This window comes from Scyliorhinus torazame, chromosome 14 (genome assembly GCF_047496885.1).
Source record: "Scyliorhinus torazame isolate Kashiwa2021f chromosome 14, sScyTor2.1, whole genome shotgun sequence".
Lineage (NCBI taxonomy): Eukaryota > Metazoa > Chordata > Chondrichthyes > Carcharhiniformes > Scyliorhinidae > Scyliorhinus > Scyliorhinus torazame.
The window spans coordinates 75297498-75312668 of record NC_092720.1 but is presented as its reverse complement, the minus strand read 5'-3'; the positions used below and the strand labels follow the sequence as shown (position 1 = coordinate 75312668).

Here is a 15171-nt window from a genome sequence, read left to right as displayed (position 1 = left end):
CTGGCTAACAACACCTGGGCCTGTTCTCCTCCGGAAACACGTGAGGAGCCATAAGGTTGACCCCCTGGTCGAGAGGGTCCAGCTCCTCCACGCGAACCTTCAGTATGCCTACGTGGCACACCGCGACGGACGGCAGGACACAGTCTCCCTCCAGGACCTGGCTCCCGCAAGTACCCCCGCGCCCACCATCACCGCACCCCTTCCGACAACCTCCCCACCTACACCAACATCCCTCCCTGGGTCCATTAGCTCCGCCCCTGCGCCGTCGCCCTGTCCAGGACACTGTTGTGAGGACGACATGGTCCCGGAGCCGAAGGTCTCGACACCTGTGCCGGCTGCGGCGTTTGCAGCGGACGATACGGGCTCCTGTGAGACTTAACCTATGAGCACGCTTCACCCCCGCCGGACTTTTTTTTTCTTAACAGGCGGTGAATGTGGTGAGCCACGTATGACTATTGTATATACTTACTGTTGTTGCTGTTACTGTTGCTGTTGAATTGTTTTATTGATGCTGCTGTTGGCTCCACCTGTGGCTCCGCCCCTCTGAGGAGGTATATAACCGGCCGATCTGAGACAGGCTCTCAGTGCGGGAGAAGCTACAGGTTGGTACTCATCTAGTTGATTAAAGCCACTGTTCTTTGGTACAAACTGTCTCAACTGAATTGATGGTCATCACTCACCAGTGTCCTATCCAATTGTAGTGAAACATCCATATTCCTATACTCAGATCCTCTCACTATGACGGCCAACATGCCATCTGCCTCCTTTTCTGCCTGCTGTACCTGCACGCTTACTTTCAGCGACTGATGCACAAGCATGTTTAGCTATGGGAGGGAAAAAAGCAAAACTAAAACCTCCTCAAAAAAGAAACATTGCCTATACAAAAAAAATGTAAATATATAAATATGCCAAAGTTTTATTACTGTGTTAAGTTTTCAGACTTCTGTGTTTTAATGTTTTCCCAGAAAAAACAATTGTAAATTAAGCTCAAATAAACTTTCAGACAATCTTATTTGCAGATTACATCATTAAAATATAATTAGTGGTAATGCTCCTACCTCTGGACCAGAAGCTTTGGATTTGGGTCCATCAACAGCACTTGTTGGCCACTGGAACGTTCAATGGGAATCAGCTTGGGAATCCTCCCACCACTTACCCACTCCCCCAAAGGGAAAAAAGTGCATGTGAAAATACGGTCAACAAAAATCATTAAAATCATAAAATAGGCTTACTTTACAATCTTAGAAAAAAGTTGAAACAAAACTTGCTGAGAGCTACAGGACCGAGCTTAGCTCTCAGTTTATTCACAGTAGGCAGTTGATGGATGGAGTATGCCCACTGCCTGCAGAAATCAGCCAACATCTCTGCAGAAGCAGCCAGCAGTTGGAGGATAGCAGGAGGCGATACTCAGTGGGGCTGTGTGCGGTTAGCAGGAAGTCAGACCAAAATCTGCACCTCCTTGACCCCACATAAAGAAATGTAAAACATACTGAGTCAACTTTGGAGTGGTCTTCCTTTAAGAATTGCAAATTGGGCCATTCACTGTGTGGCAGCCTGGCAGCGATGAGGCAGAGGCTCTTGGTTTGAAGAAACAGGATATATTGATAACTAGGCACAATGATACAGAGGCCTCCGGCCTTGCTGCCCTGGAGCAGCACCTCCACCTTACATCTTTACTGTATGGCTCCCGATGTATTCTACCCAGGAGGGGAATCCACCCTCTGGGGTGATCACCCACCCTCAATCCCGATTGGCTGCTGGGACCAGGTGACCCTCCTCTGTGACAGCACCTCAATTCACTACACACTGCCAGCATAAATGGACCATCAGCCACACAAGCTGCACAAGTTTCTTCCTTGTACAGAGCATGAGTTATAAAATACAAATGGCCGCCAGCATGGCCAGGCAACAGCTTCTGTCACCATTCACAGGACTCCACTCGGTGCCAGAGGCCATTGTGCCAATGTTAATAGGATGGTAAGTATCCCAACATTATTTTCAGACCGCTATGTTACTTTCATCAGGCGCAGGCACTCAAGTTAATCGCAAAAATAATAAAATTATCTGCATAAGTAGACAGTTTTAGTTTAAGACTGAATTTAAATTAAATCTCTGGAGTCAGTGGATATTCATCAGTCTTGGATCTGAATGGATACTCAGCTTTGTGACAAACATAAACCAATGTCTTTTAATGCGTTTCATGTTTTTTTTTCCAGGAGGCATTATAAATGTGATGCCAATGTTATTTAATGAGATTTCACAAAACAGGTCCCAGGTAGGAATCAAGTTTAATTGAATTTATCTTCTTGTCAAGATGCCCCTGTTATTCAATAATTTGTTACACAATACGAGCAGTCTGGTTTATTAAGCATATTACTAGATCGTTTGTTTGTAGTTTGGACGATCTGACTTCCCAGTATATTTATCACATGCAAAATAAGTTCCTTTGGTTGTCAAAGAATATTGAAAGTGAAATGTCTCAGCCAGGAAAATGTGACACTAATTTAAAACAAAAAAAATGTTAAATGTCAGAAAATCACACAGAATATGACTTGTGCCTGTAAACTGATGATTGACTGTATGAAAGATTGATATTCTAAACACAGAAACTTCCTGTGGTGCAAATAAATATGTTAAACACAAAATAACTATTCCTTTATTCATGTTAAAGTTGCATTTTATATTGCATTGCGATCTGGATTGTCAGCAGGCAGGATGTAAACCTGTATTACCATTATACTCACAGATTCACGATAAAGATTTGTACGATTGAATTTGAGCATCATCTATTGGTGACATCAACATAACCATAAATGTTATGCAAGGCTTTAAATTATTGATCTTTTGTTCCTTTAAGACTTAATACATTTGTTCTGTTGGCACTGAGTGTTCTTGTATTTAATTTCTACAGGAGGTAAAATGTATTTCTTCTCTTGTGTAAGGTAATGTGGTTCCGCCGAGCTGTCACTGGAGGACTCACTACTTGCGCTATACTGAATATTCTCTGGTAGGTCTTCAAATGTATGCTGTGTGAAATAGAAATAGGTTATTTTTGAAGCAACTAATAAACCACAGAAGTGTAGATTGGCCCTTGTCAATCAGTAAGATGGAAGTTTGAAGAGTGGCAAGATAAAGACAATGCATTTGGGAATACTGAAAGAATATCCTCTGATTTGGGATCTCAGACTGTTCAATCTCCAAACGCAATATCCATTGTTGAAACTATAAAAAGTTAGAAATGAGTTTGCCTCAGCCTGTGTTGGAACAGGTGGGCCTGAGCCCAATGTTGGGTGCCTGATCCGACTGTCTGTTTAAATAGATACATAGAAGATAGGAGCAGGAACAGGCCTTTTGGCCCTTCGAGCCTGCTCCACCATGTCATAATATACACCAGTATATCATGGTGCAGCCACACACTGATGGACACACAGTGGGACCAATCAACATACACAATACCGCAGCCAATCACCAGTGAGAGCACACGCACTATAAAGACAGGGGACATCAGAGTTCCTGCTCATTCGAGTAGCAGCTAGCTAGGAGCACAGAGCTCACAGCCTGCAACACAGACATTCACCATGTGCTGAGTGCACCAATTGGTTAGGACAAGGCAAAGGTCTATAGTTAAAGCTGGTATCGTATTTGCCCACAGTTCAAGTATGTTTAAATAGTTAACCTTTTAATAAAATAGTGTTGCACTACTTCCAAGTGTTGGTGACCTGTCTGTGATCCAGAACACCCAACACATCATGATACCAGGTGTGGTTGCATACTAGCACTTCATAGACCTACCTGCAAGTGCCTTCCGCCAGCATTCTGTCATTCTGAAACATGGACAACATCAGCCCGCCGCCGCCGCTCCGCATCGCCGGCAACCTCGGGGCCAACTGGAAGATTTTCAAACAGCGCTTCCAGCTCTACCTCGAAGCCACGGACAGGGAGGGTACCTCGGACACCAGAAAAATTGCTCTTCTCCTCTCCACGGCCGGGGACCATGCCATCCACATTTTCAACTCTCTCTCCTTTGCAGATGACGAAGACAAGACAAAGTTCAAGACGGTTCTCCTCACATTTGAAACTCACTGCAGCGTAGAGGTGAATGAAAGTTTCGAACGCTACATGTTCCAGCAGCGTTTGCAGGGTAAGGATGAACCTTTCCAATCCTTTTTAACGCACCTCCGCATCCTTGCGCAATCTTGCAGCTACGGGCCCACCTCCGACTCCATGATATGCGACCAGATTGTTTTCGGTGTTCAGTCGGACACCCTACATCAGCAGCTCCTCAAAGTAAAGCAACTCACCCTAGCGACCGCCATCGAGACCTGTGTCCTACATGAAAATGCCACCAGTCGGTACTCCCATATACAAGAGGCTGAAACGGCGCGGCAAGGTCCCCACGAGGCGGAACGGGTCCAAGTGATTGAACACCTCCTGGGTCCCAGCCTGGATGAGGGCGGTCATTTCGCGCGCTTTTCGCAGACCCCCGCTCTTGTACGCACCAAATGAGGGGACGGCGACATGGAGGAACGTAATGCGCAGGTGCGCACCATGCAGGACCGCACCGCGCATGCGCAGTGGCGCAGCGAACGTGCTGTCATCACGACGTGCGGCAACTGTGGATCTGCCCATTTAAAGCGGCAGTGCCCCGCAAAATCTCGACAATGCCTACGATGTGGAAGACTTGGCCACTATGCTGCCTGCTGTCGAGCAGCTCAGCCTCCCAATTCATATCGCTTCAGTCAGCCTCGCAGGAATGTTCGGGCAATTCAACCCACGGTCACCGAGTCCGATTCCGACCTCCCACACAGCAGTGACACCGAGGACCCGAAGGCGCCTTTTCGAGTCGGTGACGTAACGAAAAACAGGCTGTCCCCGAAGCAAAGACACCAGCCGCTATCGGTGTGCAGCATCGATCCAGATGATGAGTGGTGTGCCACCCTGACCGTCAACCGGTCCCAAATACGATTCCGCCTGGACACTGGTGCCTCCGCCAATCTTATGGCGTGGTCTGCTTTCCAAAACCTTTGTGTCAAACCAACCATTCTCCCATCGGCCTGCCAGCTATTGGACTACAATGACAACATCATTCCTGCTACCGGCTCATGCCAACTCGAAGTGACGCACAAGTCACGAAAAGCCATCCTTCCTTTTGAGATTGTGGGCTCCTCGAAGGGCTCTCTGCTTGGCGCGCAAATTGCTAAACCTCGTTCAAAGAGTTCACTCTCTCTCTCCTGATGACACGTCTGCCTTCCAGGATGCTGACTTCAGGGCGCAACTCAACGCCATCATCGACCAGCACCGCGACGTCTTCGAAGGCATGGGCACGCTCCTATATACTTACAAGATCATGATCAAACAGAACGCCACGCCTGTGGTGCATGCACCTCGCAGAGTTCCAGCACCCCTCAAGGACCGCCTCAAGCAGCAGCTGCAGGACCTCCAAGACCAAGGAGTGATCTCCAGAGTTACGGAACCAACCGACTGGGTCAGTTCCATGGTGTGCGTAAAGAAGCCTTCCGGCGAGCTAAGAATCAGCATTGATCCAAAGGATCTGAATCACAACATAATGAGGAAGCATTACCCAATCCCCAAGCGCGAAGAGATCACATGCGAGATGGCTCGGGCCAACCTCTTCACCAAACTTGACGCCTCGAAAGGATTCTGGCAAATTCAACAAGACAGATCCAGCAGGAAACTGTGCACCTTTAACACCCCTTTGGCAGATATTGTTACAACAGGATGCCGTTTGGGATCATATCGGCGTCAGAAGTATTCCACAGGATCATGGAACAAATGATGGAAGGCATTGAAGGTGTTCACGTCTATGATGACGACATAATCATTTGGTCCACCATCCTGCAGGAGCATATCAGTCGCCTCCAGCGCGTGTTCAAACGCATACGGGAGCAGGGCCTACGCCTCAACAGAGTCAAATGCTCCTTCGCCAGACGGAACTCAAGTTCCTAGGGGACCACATCTCCTAGTTGGGTGTGCGGCCGGATGCGGACAAGGTGGCTGCCACCACAGCCATGAAAAAGCCAGAGGACAAGAAGGCGGTCCTCCGATTTCTGGGCATGGTCAACTTCCTAGGGAGGTTCATCCCTCACCTCGCCTCTCATACCACAGCTCTCAGGAACCTGGTCAGGAAGATGAGAGTTCCAATGGCTTCCTGTCCACGAGCGCGAATGGACTGAACTTAAAACCAAACTTACCACGGCCCCGGTATTAGCCTTTTTTGATCCAGCGAAAGAGACAAAAACTTTGACTGATGCCAGCCAATCTGGCATTGGGGCAGTGCTCCTGCAACGCGATGAGGCCTCATCATGGGCCCCCGTTGCATATGCGTCACGCGCCATGACCCCCACGGAACAGCGCTACGCGCAGATAGAAAAGGAATGCCTGGGCCTGTTGACCGGTGTCGTCAAATTTCATGATTATGTGTATGGCCTTCCCCAATTCACCGTTGAGACCGACCATCGCCCGCTGGTCAATATAATACAAAATGACTTGAACGACATGACGCCTCGCCTCCAACGCATTCTGCTCAAACTCCGGCGATACGACTTTCAGCTCGTATACACCCCGGGCAAAGACCTGATCATAGCCGACGCTCTGTCCAGGGCAGTCAACACCCCGTGTGACCCAGTGGGATTTGTCTGCCAGGTTGACGCCCATGCGGCCTTCGTGGCCTCCAATCTACCGGCCTCGTCCAAATTCGCCGCAAGACTGCGGCTGACCCCCTGCTACAGCGTGTCATGCGCCACCTAACAGACGGTTGGCTCAAGGGCCAATGCCTGCAGTTCTACAACATCAGAGACGATCTGGCGGTAGTCAATGGTGTCCTCTTGAAGCTGGACCGCATTGTTATCCCGCACAGCATGCGCCAGCTCGTCTTGGAACAGCTACACGAGGGCCAGCTTGGCGTGGAGAAGTGCCGCCGACGGGCCCGAGAGACAGTGTACTGGCCTGGCATCAATGATGACATCGCCAACACAGTGCTCAACTGCCCCACCTGTCAGCGGTTCCAGCCGGCCCAACCACGTGAGACCCTACAGTCCCATGAGTTGGTCAAGTCCCCTTGGTCCAAGGTTGGCATCGACCTGTTCCACGCGCTGGGCAGGGACTATGTTCTGATTGTAGACTATTTTTCAAACTACCCGGAGGTGGTACGTTTGCACGACATCACATCGTCTGCAGTCATCCGTGCCTGTAAGGACACCTTTGCTCGTCACGGCATCCCACTCACTGTGATGTCGGACAGTGGCCCCTGCTTCGCAAGCCAAGAATGGTCCAACTTTGCCAGGAGGTACAACTTTGTGCATGTGACATCCAGTCCCCTGTACCCTCAATCCAATGGCAAAGCGGAGAAGAGCGTCCACATAGTCAAATAGCTCCTCTGCAATGCTGCCGATGCGGGATCCGACTTCTACCTCGCCCTGCTGGCCTATCGCTCGGCCCCACTGTCCACTGGCCTGTCGCCAGCCCAGCTGCTCATGGGTCGCACCCTGAGGATGACTGTGCCGTCCATTCACGTCCCAGACCTCGACCACGTTCCGGTCCTTCAACGAATGCAACTCTCTCGTGCACAGCACAAGCTGGCTCATGATGCCCGTGTGCTGATCTCCCTCCTCTGGCTCCAGATGACAACGTCCGCATCCATCTTCCGGATGGTGGCTAGTCTGCAACTGCTGTGGTTCTTTGGCAGGTGGCTCCCCGCTCGTTCCTGGTTCGTCTACCGGATGGCTCCATTCTGCGCCGTAATCGGTGTGCCCTTCGTCTCATTCCGCGCTCGCTACGTGATCCTCCGCCAGTGCCATGCCCTCCTGTTGTCCCTGACACGGACTATGCAGAGATTCCGGTTACTCTGCATCCTCCTCACTCTGACGCAGTCCAGCCCGTTCCTCAGCTGGTGGCTCCTGACCCACCCTAAAGGTTGTCAACCAGAATTCGTCGCCCACCTCAGAGACTTAATTTGTAAACTTTGCACTAATGGACTCTCTGGTCTGTTCTGTTCTTCCGTTTAATTGTTCAAGTGGTTTGTGTATAGTGTTCATTTCGTTATTTGTGTGTGACACTGTTTTTTTCTGCACCAGGCACCTTCCCACGTAAATAGCTTAGTTTTATGTACACAGTCCTGTAAATATTTCGCACACACGTAGTCAGGAACATTCACCACACACTATTGTCACGCAGGCACATTTTTTTATATAAAAGGGGGGGATGTCATAATATACACCAGTATATCATGGTGCAGACACACACTGATGGACACACAGTGGGACCAGTCAACATACACAACACTGCAGCAAATCACCAGTGAGAGCACACGCACTATAAAATCAGGGGACATCAGAGTTCCCGCTCTTTCGAGTAGCCGCTAGCTAGGAGTACAGAGCTCACAGCCTGCAACACAGACATTCACCATGTGCTGAGTGCATCAACTGGTTAGGGCAAGGCAAAGGTCTTTAGTTAAAGCTGGTATTGTATTTACCCACAGTTCAAGTATGTTTAAATAGTTAACCTTTTAATAAAATAATGTTGCACTACATCAAGTGTTGGTGACCTGTATGTGATCCAGAACACACAACACGTCACACCATTTATCACAATCATGACTGATCATCCAACTCAGTAGCCTAATCCTACTTTCTCCCCATAGCCTTTGATCCCATTTGCCCCACGTGCCAAATCTAGACGCCTCTTGAATATACTCAATGTTTTAGCATCAACTACTTCTTGTGGTAATGAATTCCACAGATTCACCACTCTTTGGGTGAAGAAATGTCTCCTCATCTCTGTCTGAAATGGTTTACCCTGAATCCTCAGACTGTGACCCCTGGTTCTGGACATACGCACCATTGGGAACATCTTCACTGCATCTACCCTGTCTAGTCCTGTTAGAATTTTATAAGTCTCTGTGAGATACCCCCTCATTCTTCTGAACTCCAGCGAGAACAATCCTAACCTAGTCAATCTCTCCTCATATGACAGTCCCACCATACCTGGAGTCAGTCTGGTAAACCTTCGCTGCTCTCCCTCTAGAACAAGAACATCCTTCCTCAGAAAAGAGGACCAAAACTGCACACAATATTCTATACTCTCACCAAGGCCCTGTATTATTGCAACAACACATCCCTGCTCCTGTACTCGAAAGCTCTCTCAGTGAAAGCCAACATACCATTAGCCTTCTTTGCCGATTGCTGCATCTGCATGCTTACCTTCAGCGACTGGTGCATAAGGACACACAGGTCCCTCTGCACACTCCCCTCTCCCAATTTACAACCACTCAGGTAGTAATCTGCCTTCCTGTTTTTGTTTCCAAAGTGAATAACCTCACACTTATCCAAATTATACTGCATCTGCCATTGATTTGCCCACTTGCCCAACCTGTCCAGATCATGCTGTAGGATCTCTGCATCTTCGTCATAGTTCACCCTCCCACCCAACTTGATATCATCTGCAAACTTTGTGATATATTTTGTTCCCTCATCCAAATCATTAATATATATTGTGAATAGCTGGTGTCTCAGCACCGATCCCTGTGGCACCCAACTAGTTACTGCCTGCCAATTTGAAAAGGACCGATTAATCCCTACTCTTTGTTTCCTCTCTGCCAACCAGTTTTCTATCGACCTCAGTACACTTCCCCCAATCCCATGTGCTTTAATCTTGCACAATAATCTGTTATGCGGGACATCGACTGGCTTCCCCTTGTCAACTGTACTAGTTACATCGTCAAAGAATTCCAACAGATTTGTTAAGCATGATTTCTCCTTCATAAATCCATGCCCAGCTGTTTGACTGCTGACTCCCTTATATGTTTTTTTTCCCTTTGGCCTCCAGTGCTCCTCATTCTTAGATGCCCTTTAGTAGTCTGGCACATTCTGTGGCCTCTTCCAGACTCCAAAAATGCCTCCGAGTCCCTATTGATTCCTGATGTAGAATGTCACCGGAAGTTGACTCATTAATCTTACAGTCTTGTAATCAACTCACTACTTAGATAAGCTGAAGTTCATTCATTTTCCCTTGTCCTTAACAAAAGTAGTGTGTGCCACAATCTGAATCCTGTAATGGCTTTTAACATTTGTAGGCGATTAGGTTTTCCTATTTTAGCCATCAGTTGTGGCAAGACAGGAATTGTTATCACTGAATATCGTTTTTCTAGGAATTAAGATTTCAGTGGACTTTCACTCAAACCATATTTACCAACAGCTTTTATCTGTTATTTATTAATGTCACTTCAAAATGACTTAAATTGGTCACCCACAGATGGATGGCCGCTGCCAGGATCTCTGTTAACTGCAGGTGTTCCCTGATATTAAATATGGATTCTAATTAGATCTGGCAGTGATTGTTTTTCATGCTTATATTAAGTCACATGGAACATAGATCAATGGATAATTTTGTCTCTGTGAAGGGAGGTCAATTTGAATATTTTCCATAATGATGGCTTACTTTAACTAAAAGGTTTGTGTAAGTGTGATGGATGAGTCCTCCAGTTACAAAAACAAAAGGCTGGATGGTTTCCAGCAGCACTCACCTTCCATTAGATATTTATTGTTACATATAATAGCTCTGCGAAGGAACCAGAAAATATAATTTGTCAAGATAATAATTGCGGGTGTTGATTTTACATTTTCTAGTCAATCACTTTCCAAGTACGGTATTTTGTGCCCTTGTGTCTGGAATATTAATATGCTGACACCGTGGAAAATTAAACACATTGAATAATTCTGAGCAAAATTGTTCAACTGTTCTCAAAACCAACAGTATTTTTACAGTACAATAGCTGTAACTAAAACATTTACATTTTTAAGGCTACCTGAGCAATGCTCAGATCAGAGGGTAAGAGCAATATAGTTAATGGGAGTAGGGGAGGGGGTAGGACAGTGGCTGCTGTCTGCCTTGAGTAGTTCGAATGTAGACGTGTATCAGCAGTTTGCTCTGCATTGGTTGCAGTTAAGATTTTTCGGAACTCACAATGATATCTCATCTTTCTAAAAGGCACTGTTGCTCATGAATGTTATGTAACATTCTGGGAGGGGGGTCTAGCCAATCAGCCAGATTGGACAGTGATGTAGGGGATTTGTTTTCCATCGCAGTCCATGAACTCCACTCTCCATTACTGACTCCATCCGCCTCTCTGCCATAGTCTCAGAATGAACCAGATCGCAATTTCTTTTTCAGCACCCACTCGAGCTTCCAACTATCACAAAAGCAGCATACCTCCACATCCATCAAGCCGCCTGACTCTGCCCTTGCTGAGTCCATCCGCCACTGAAATCGTCTGACTCGAAAAAACTTATTTTATTCTGCCTGCAAATGCCCCCCCCAATCACCTTTGTAAACTTCAGCTACTCCACAACTCTGACACCTATATGACCACAACATGCTCCAGTCACTCACCACCTCTTCACTTGCTAACCTATATTAGCTACTAATCCCTCAATGCTCTTGATTTAAAATTCTATACCTAACATTTAAATCCTTTCATGTGCTCATATTACTATCTTGTAGAACCTCCTTATCTTACACTACGATACAATTTGAACTGCACATAAAATTTTATAAAGGAAAATTGTAAATTGATCAAAATGGTGTTAAGTAGATTTTTCACTAATTGTGCTGGAGTTTTGTTTTGAACATCGGAGGCCCCAGTGATTGGCCCTAAAGCTTGTAAAAACCCCACCTGGGTAATTTATGGGACCCCCAGCTGAATTTTGCATCAGTCATGCAACTAATTAGTTGACATTGGGGTTCCCAGCCCTTTAAAGCAGAGTTTTTCAAACTGGGGGTCGTGGCCTGCTGGTGGGTCACGGGCAAGTGTGGGGAGGGTCGCCAAGCGGTCAGTCACGGCATTCCCGATCACGGGAGAATCTCTCAACTGCTGCGACAGGCTTTTAAGAATGCCTGCCGAGACGGGCACTTAGGTTGAGAATGCTGGCCACGACAGGCTTTTAAATGCGAGTGCCCACCAAAAGCGGCAGCAGAGAGCAGGTCATGTGTCTGACACGTGCACTGACGTCATGCGCCCTGTGCATCCGTGGTTTGGGCGTGAAATCACAGAGGACAGATTCCTCCACTTTACCGCCAGCAAGTAAACAACAGGACTGTGTGAAGAGCTGTAATAAGGAAGAGAGAGCCAGAGACACAAACCGGCCAGGATCTCACAACTGAATCTGTTGGAGAGAGCTGCACAGGAGAGTCCACAGCAAGACAAAGCAGCGCTGATGTGAGCTGCATTTAGAGCTCCAGGACCTCAGGTGAACAACCCGTTAAGAAGAAACTGAAATCAAGATCGAAGCACTATAAAGATGATTTCCTGAGGTATGGCTTTGTTGAAGAGCCTGTGAAGGGTATCCTCAATTGAAGAGCTGGTTGCTCAGTAGCCCCACTGGGAGATGTATCCACCGCTGGGACTGCACTGGACATGAGGGTTGTCCTCCACCTTCCCTCCATCTGCTATATACCATATCAGCAGGAAGGTGACGTGTACTGCAACCATCGACTTCCCTAATCATTTTCCAGACTCCACACTTCCCAGTCCGGTCCTTGAAGGCTGGTAAAGTCCCAACCCATCCAGTGCACTGATTCACTACTCCACTGACTACTGACCCAAGAACACCTCTTCCTATGTTTAGGATTTATGTTGGGGACACTGGAAGTTGGATATTCTAATTTCCACTTGTAGACCTCTAACCAACCTCGACTGAAACTTTCCACTCCTCTGAACTTTTGTCCATCCCCCTCTTATTAACCATCCCTCATTATATCCCCTATTTTGATCCAATTTGCTCACTGTCTTATTTTGACTTCAGCTCGGCTGCCAGTCAGAAAAGATTAAATCTACAGCGCAGAGTTTGACTGGAAAATAATCTGTAGAATCCATAACAAAGACTGGATCTTCGCTGAGCCCTAAATTTCAGTCCTGCATTGAACCTTGTTTACTTCTAACTCAATTGGTTAATTTTGCAGCTGTCATTTATTGAAATTTAATGAGGCCTAAAAGTATCAGTGCTCTCTGAGAGAGGTACTGAGGGTGTTTAGCAGGAATATCAAAAGCTGAAGCAAGCAACTGGAAATGCTGGAGAATAGTTATGCTCTTTATGGGCGTCTGAAATAAGCTCTTTTAGACTTGTTCTCAACATTTTGGGTGACAAGTGTAAGGAGAAAAGCACATTTTTAAAAAGTTACCACATCCAATTATTATACGACTTCTGCAACAAAACTGTCCCCTTACCTTCGAAACACTGGAGCCCCTTTTTTGTAACAATGATTCGGCTATGCGACAAGCACCAGCTTATCCTAAATTCGAAATGGCATATTTTGTGTGTGAAATTCATTTAGCAACTAATTAATTATTCCATGTACAAAATATATTTTGTGCAGAAATCCCTGCAAACAAAAGTAAACTTCACTGGGAACTAGCATTCCAATGAAATGACAGTAAAGATGCATAACATTTGACAAACAGTCAACCCATGTAGAAACCTGTATATCGGGATAGATTTTCAACTTTCATTCCGGAAATCAATGAAAAGTGGCCATTTTACATATTCTGACTGATCTGCAATGCCAGTATTACACTCAGGGGGAAAGATAAAAGTCCAGTTTGTAATCTCAACGTAAATCCTGAACATTTAATGAGAGATTTCTCTCGGTCTGTACCCAGGCGCAATGGTGAGTCAGCACATTGGAAATCTACTCCATAAGCACAACATCTACTTTCCAAAATGTTCCCTCACTAACTTTTACATGCAGCTCAAAATGATAAAGGTGTTAAATGAGTGGTAATCTTTGTTATAAGTCCGCACAGAAAAAAATTATCTTACATATGTCCACCTGGAATGAACAACTCTATCCAGATGATATAGTTAAAATGTGCCATGAATTCTTTCTTTTTAAATATTTTTATTCTCCTTTTTCATTTTCTCCCAAATTTACACCCGCCAACAATAAACAATAATCAGTAACGAATATGTCAATCCCCATCTCAATAACAATGATCACATTCTCCCACCAAACCCCAAACATTAGCCTGCATGTGCACATAAACAAATGACAAAAAGGAATCAGGAATCACCCATAGTCACCATTCACACACATCGTCCCCCCTCCTCCCAACCCTCCCACCCACCCCCCCCCCAACTAATGTTCAATGTTATCCAGTTCTTGAAAGTGCATAATGAATAATGCCCATGAATTGTAGAACCCCTCGATCTTTCCCCTCAGTTCAAACTTCACCTTCTCAAGAGTCAAGAATTCCAACAGGTCCCCCCCGCCACGCCAGGGCACAGGGTGGAGAGGTTGCTCTCCAACCCATCAGGATCCGCCTTCGGGCAATCAACGAGGCGAAGGCTACAACATCTGCCTCCGCACCTGTTTCCAACCCTGGCTGGTCCGACACCCCGAATATGGCCTCCCGAGGGCCTGGGTCCAGTTTCACGTGCACCACTTTAGAAGTTACCCTAAAAACCTCCTTCCAGTAATCCTCCAGCTTTGGACAGGACCAAAACATATGAACATGATTTGCACCCCCCTGCCCCCCCGCAATGTTCACACACATCTTCTACACCCTCAAAGTGCCGGCTTATCCTCGCACTTGTGAGGTGTGCTGTATATACCACCTTCAGCTGTATCAGCCCCAACCTCGGCACGAGCTGGAGGCGTTCACTCTCCAGAGCACAAAAACACCAGAACCCCTCCTCCATACCCTCTCTCAACTCTTCCTCCCACTTTGCTTTGATCCCTTCCAGTGGTGCCTTCTCCTCTTCCAAAATAGCCCTGTGAACCGCTGACACTGCCCGCTTCTCCACTCCCCCTGTCGTCAGCACCTCCTCCAGCAATGTGGAGGCTGGCTCCACCGGGAAGCTCTGTATTTCCTTTCTGGCAAAATCTCGAACCTGCATGTATAAAATGTGCCATGAATTCTATCCAACATCTACAGTGTTCAATGCAAAATGGTGCAAATAACACTAATGCCATAGCAAATATACTTTCTAAACAAACAAATACTGGGTGAAACATAGAAGTTAATGCAAGGATGAAATAACATTTTGGATACAGATGTTGTGATGTGGGGTACTGAGACTTTTTCCTGTGGAATAGAAAAAAACCTGAGAAATGGCTTAATAAATGTTTTAAATTTACAAAGGGTTTCGATGAGCCTCC

The 15171-nt window shown here is 46.5% G+C and overlaps 1 protein-coding gene across 2 annotated transcripts in view; it reads left to right on the top strand.

Moving 5' to 3' along the window:
* The first annotated feature begins 2221 nt into the window (after window positions 1–2221).
* Window positions 2222–15171, top strand: part of LOC140389822 (uncharacterized) — a 344727-nt gene continuing 331777 nt past the window's right edge. For both annotated transcript variants that reach the window (XM_072474370.1, XM_072474369.1), the window contains exons 1-2: window positions 2222–2275; window positions 2943–3007. In XM_072474370.1, the coding sequence (XP_072330471.1) occupies window positions 2234–2275; window positions 2943–3007 (107 nt within the window). In that variant the 5' untranslated portion in view covers window positions 2222–2233. The remainder of the gene's footprint in view (window positions 2276–2942; window positions 3008–15171) is intronic.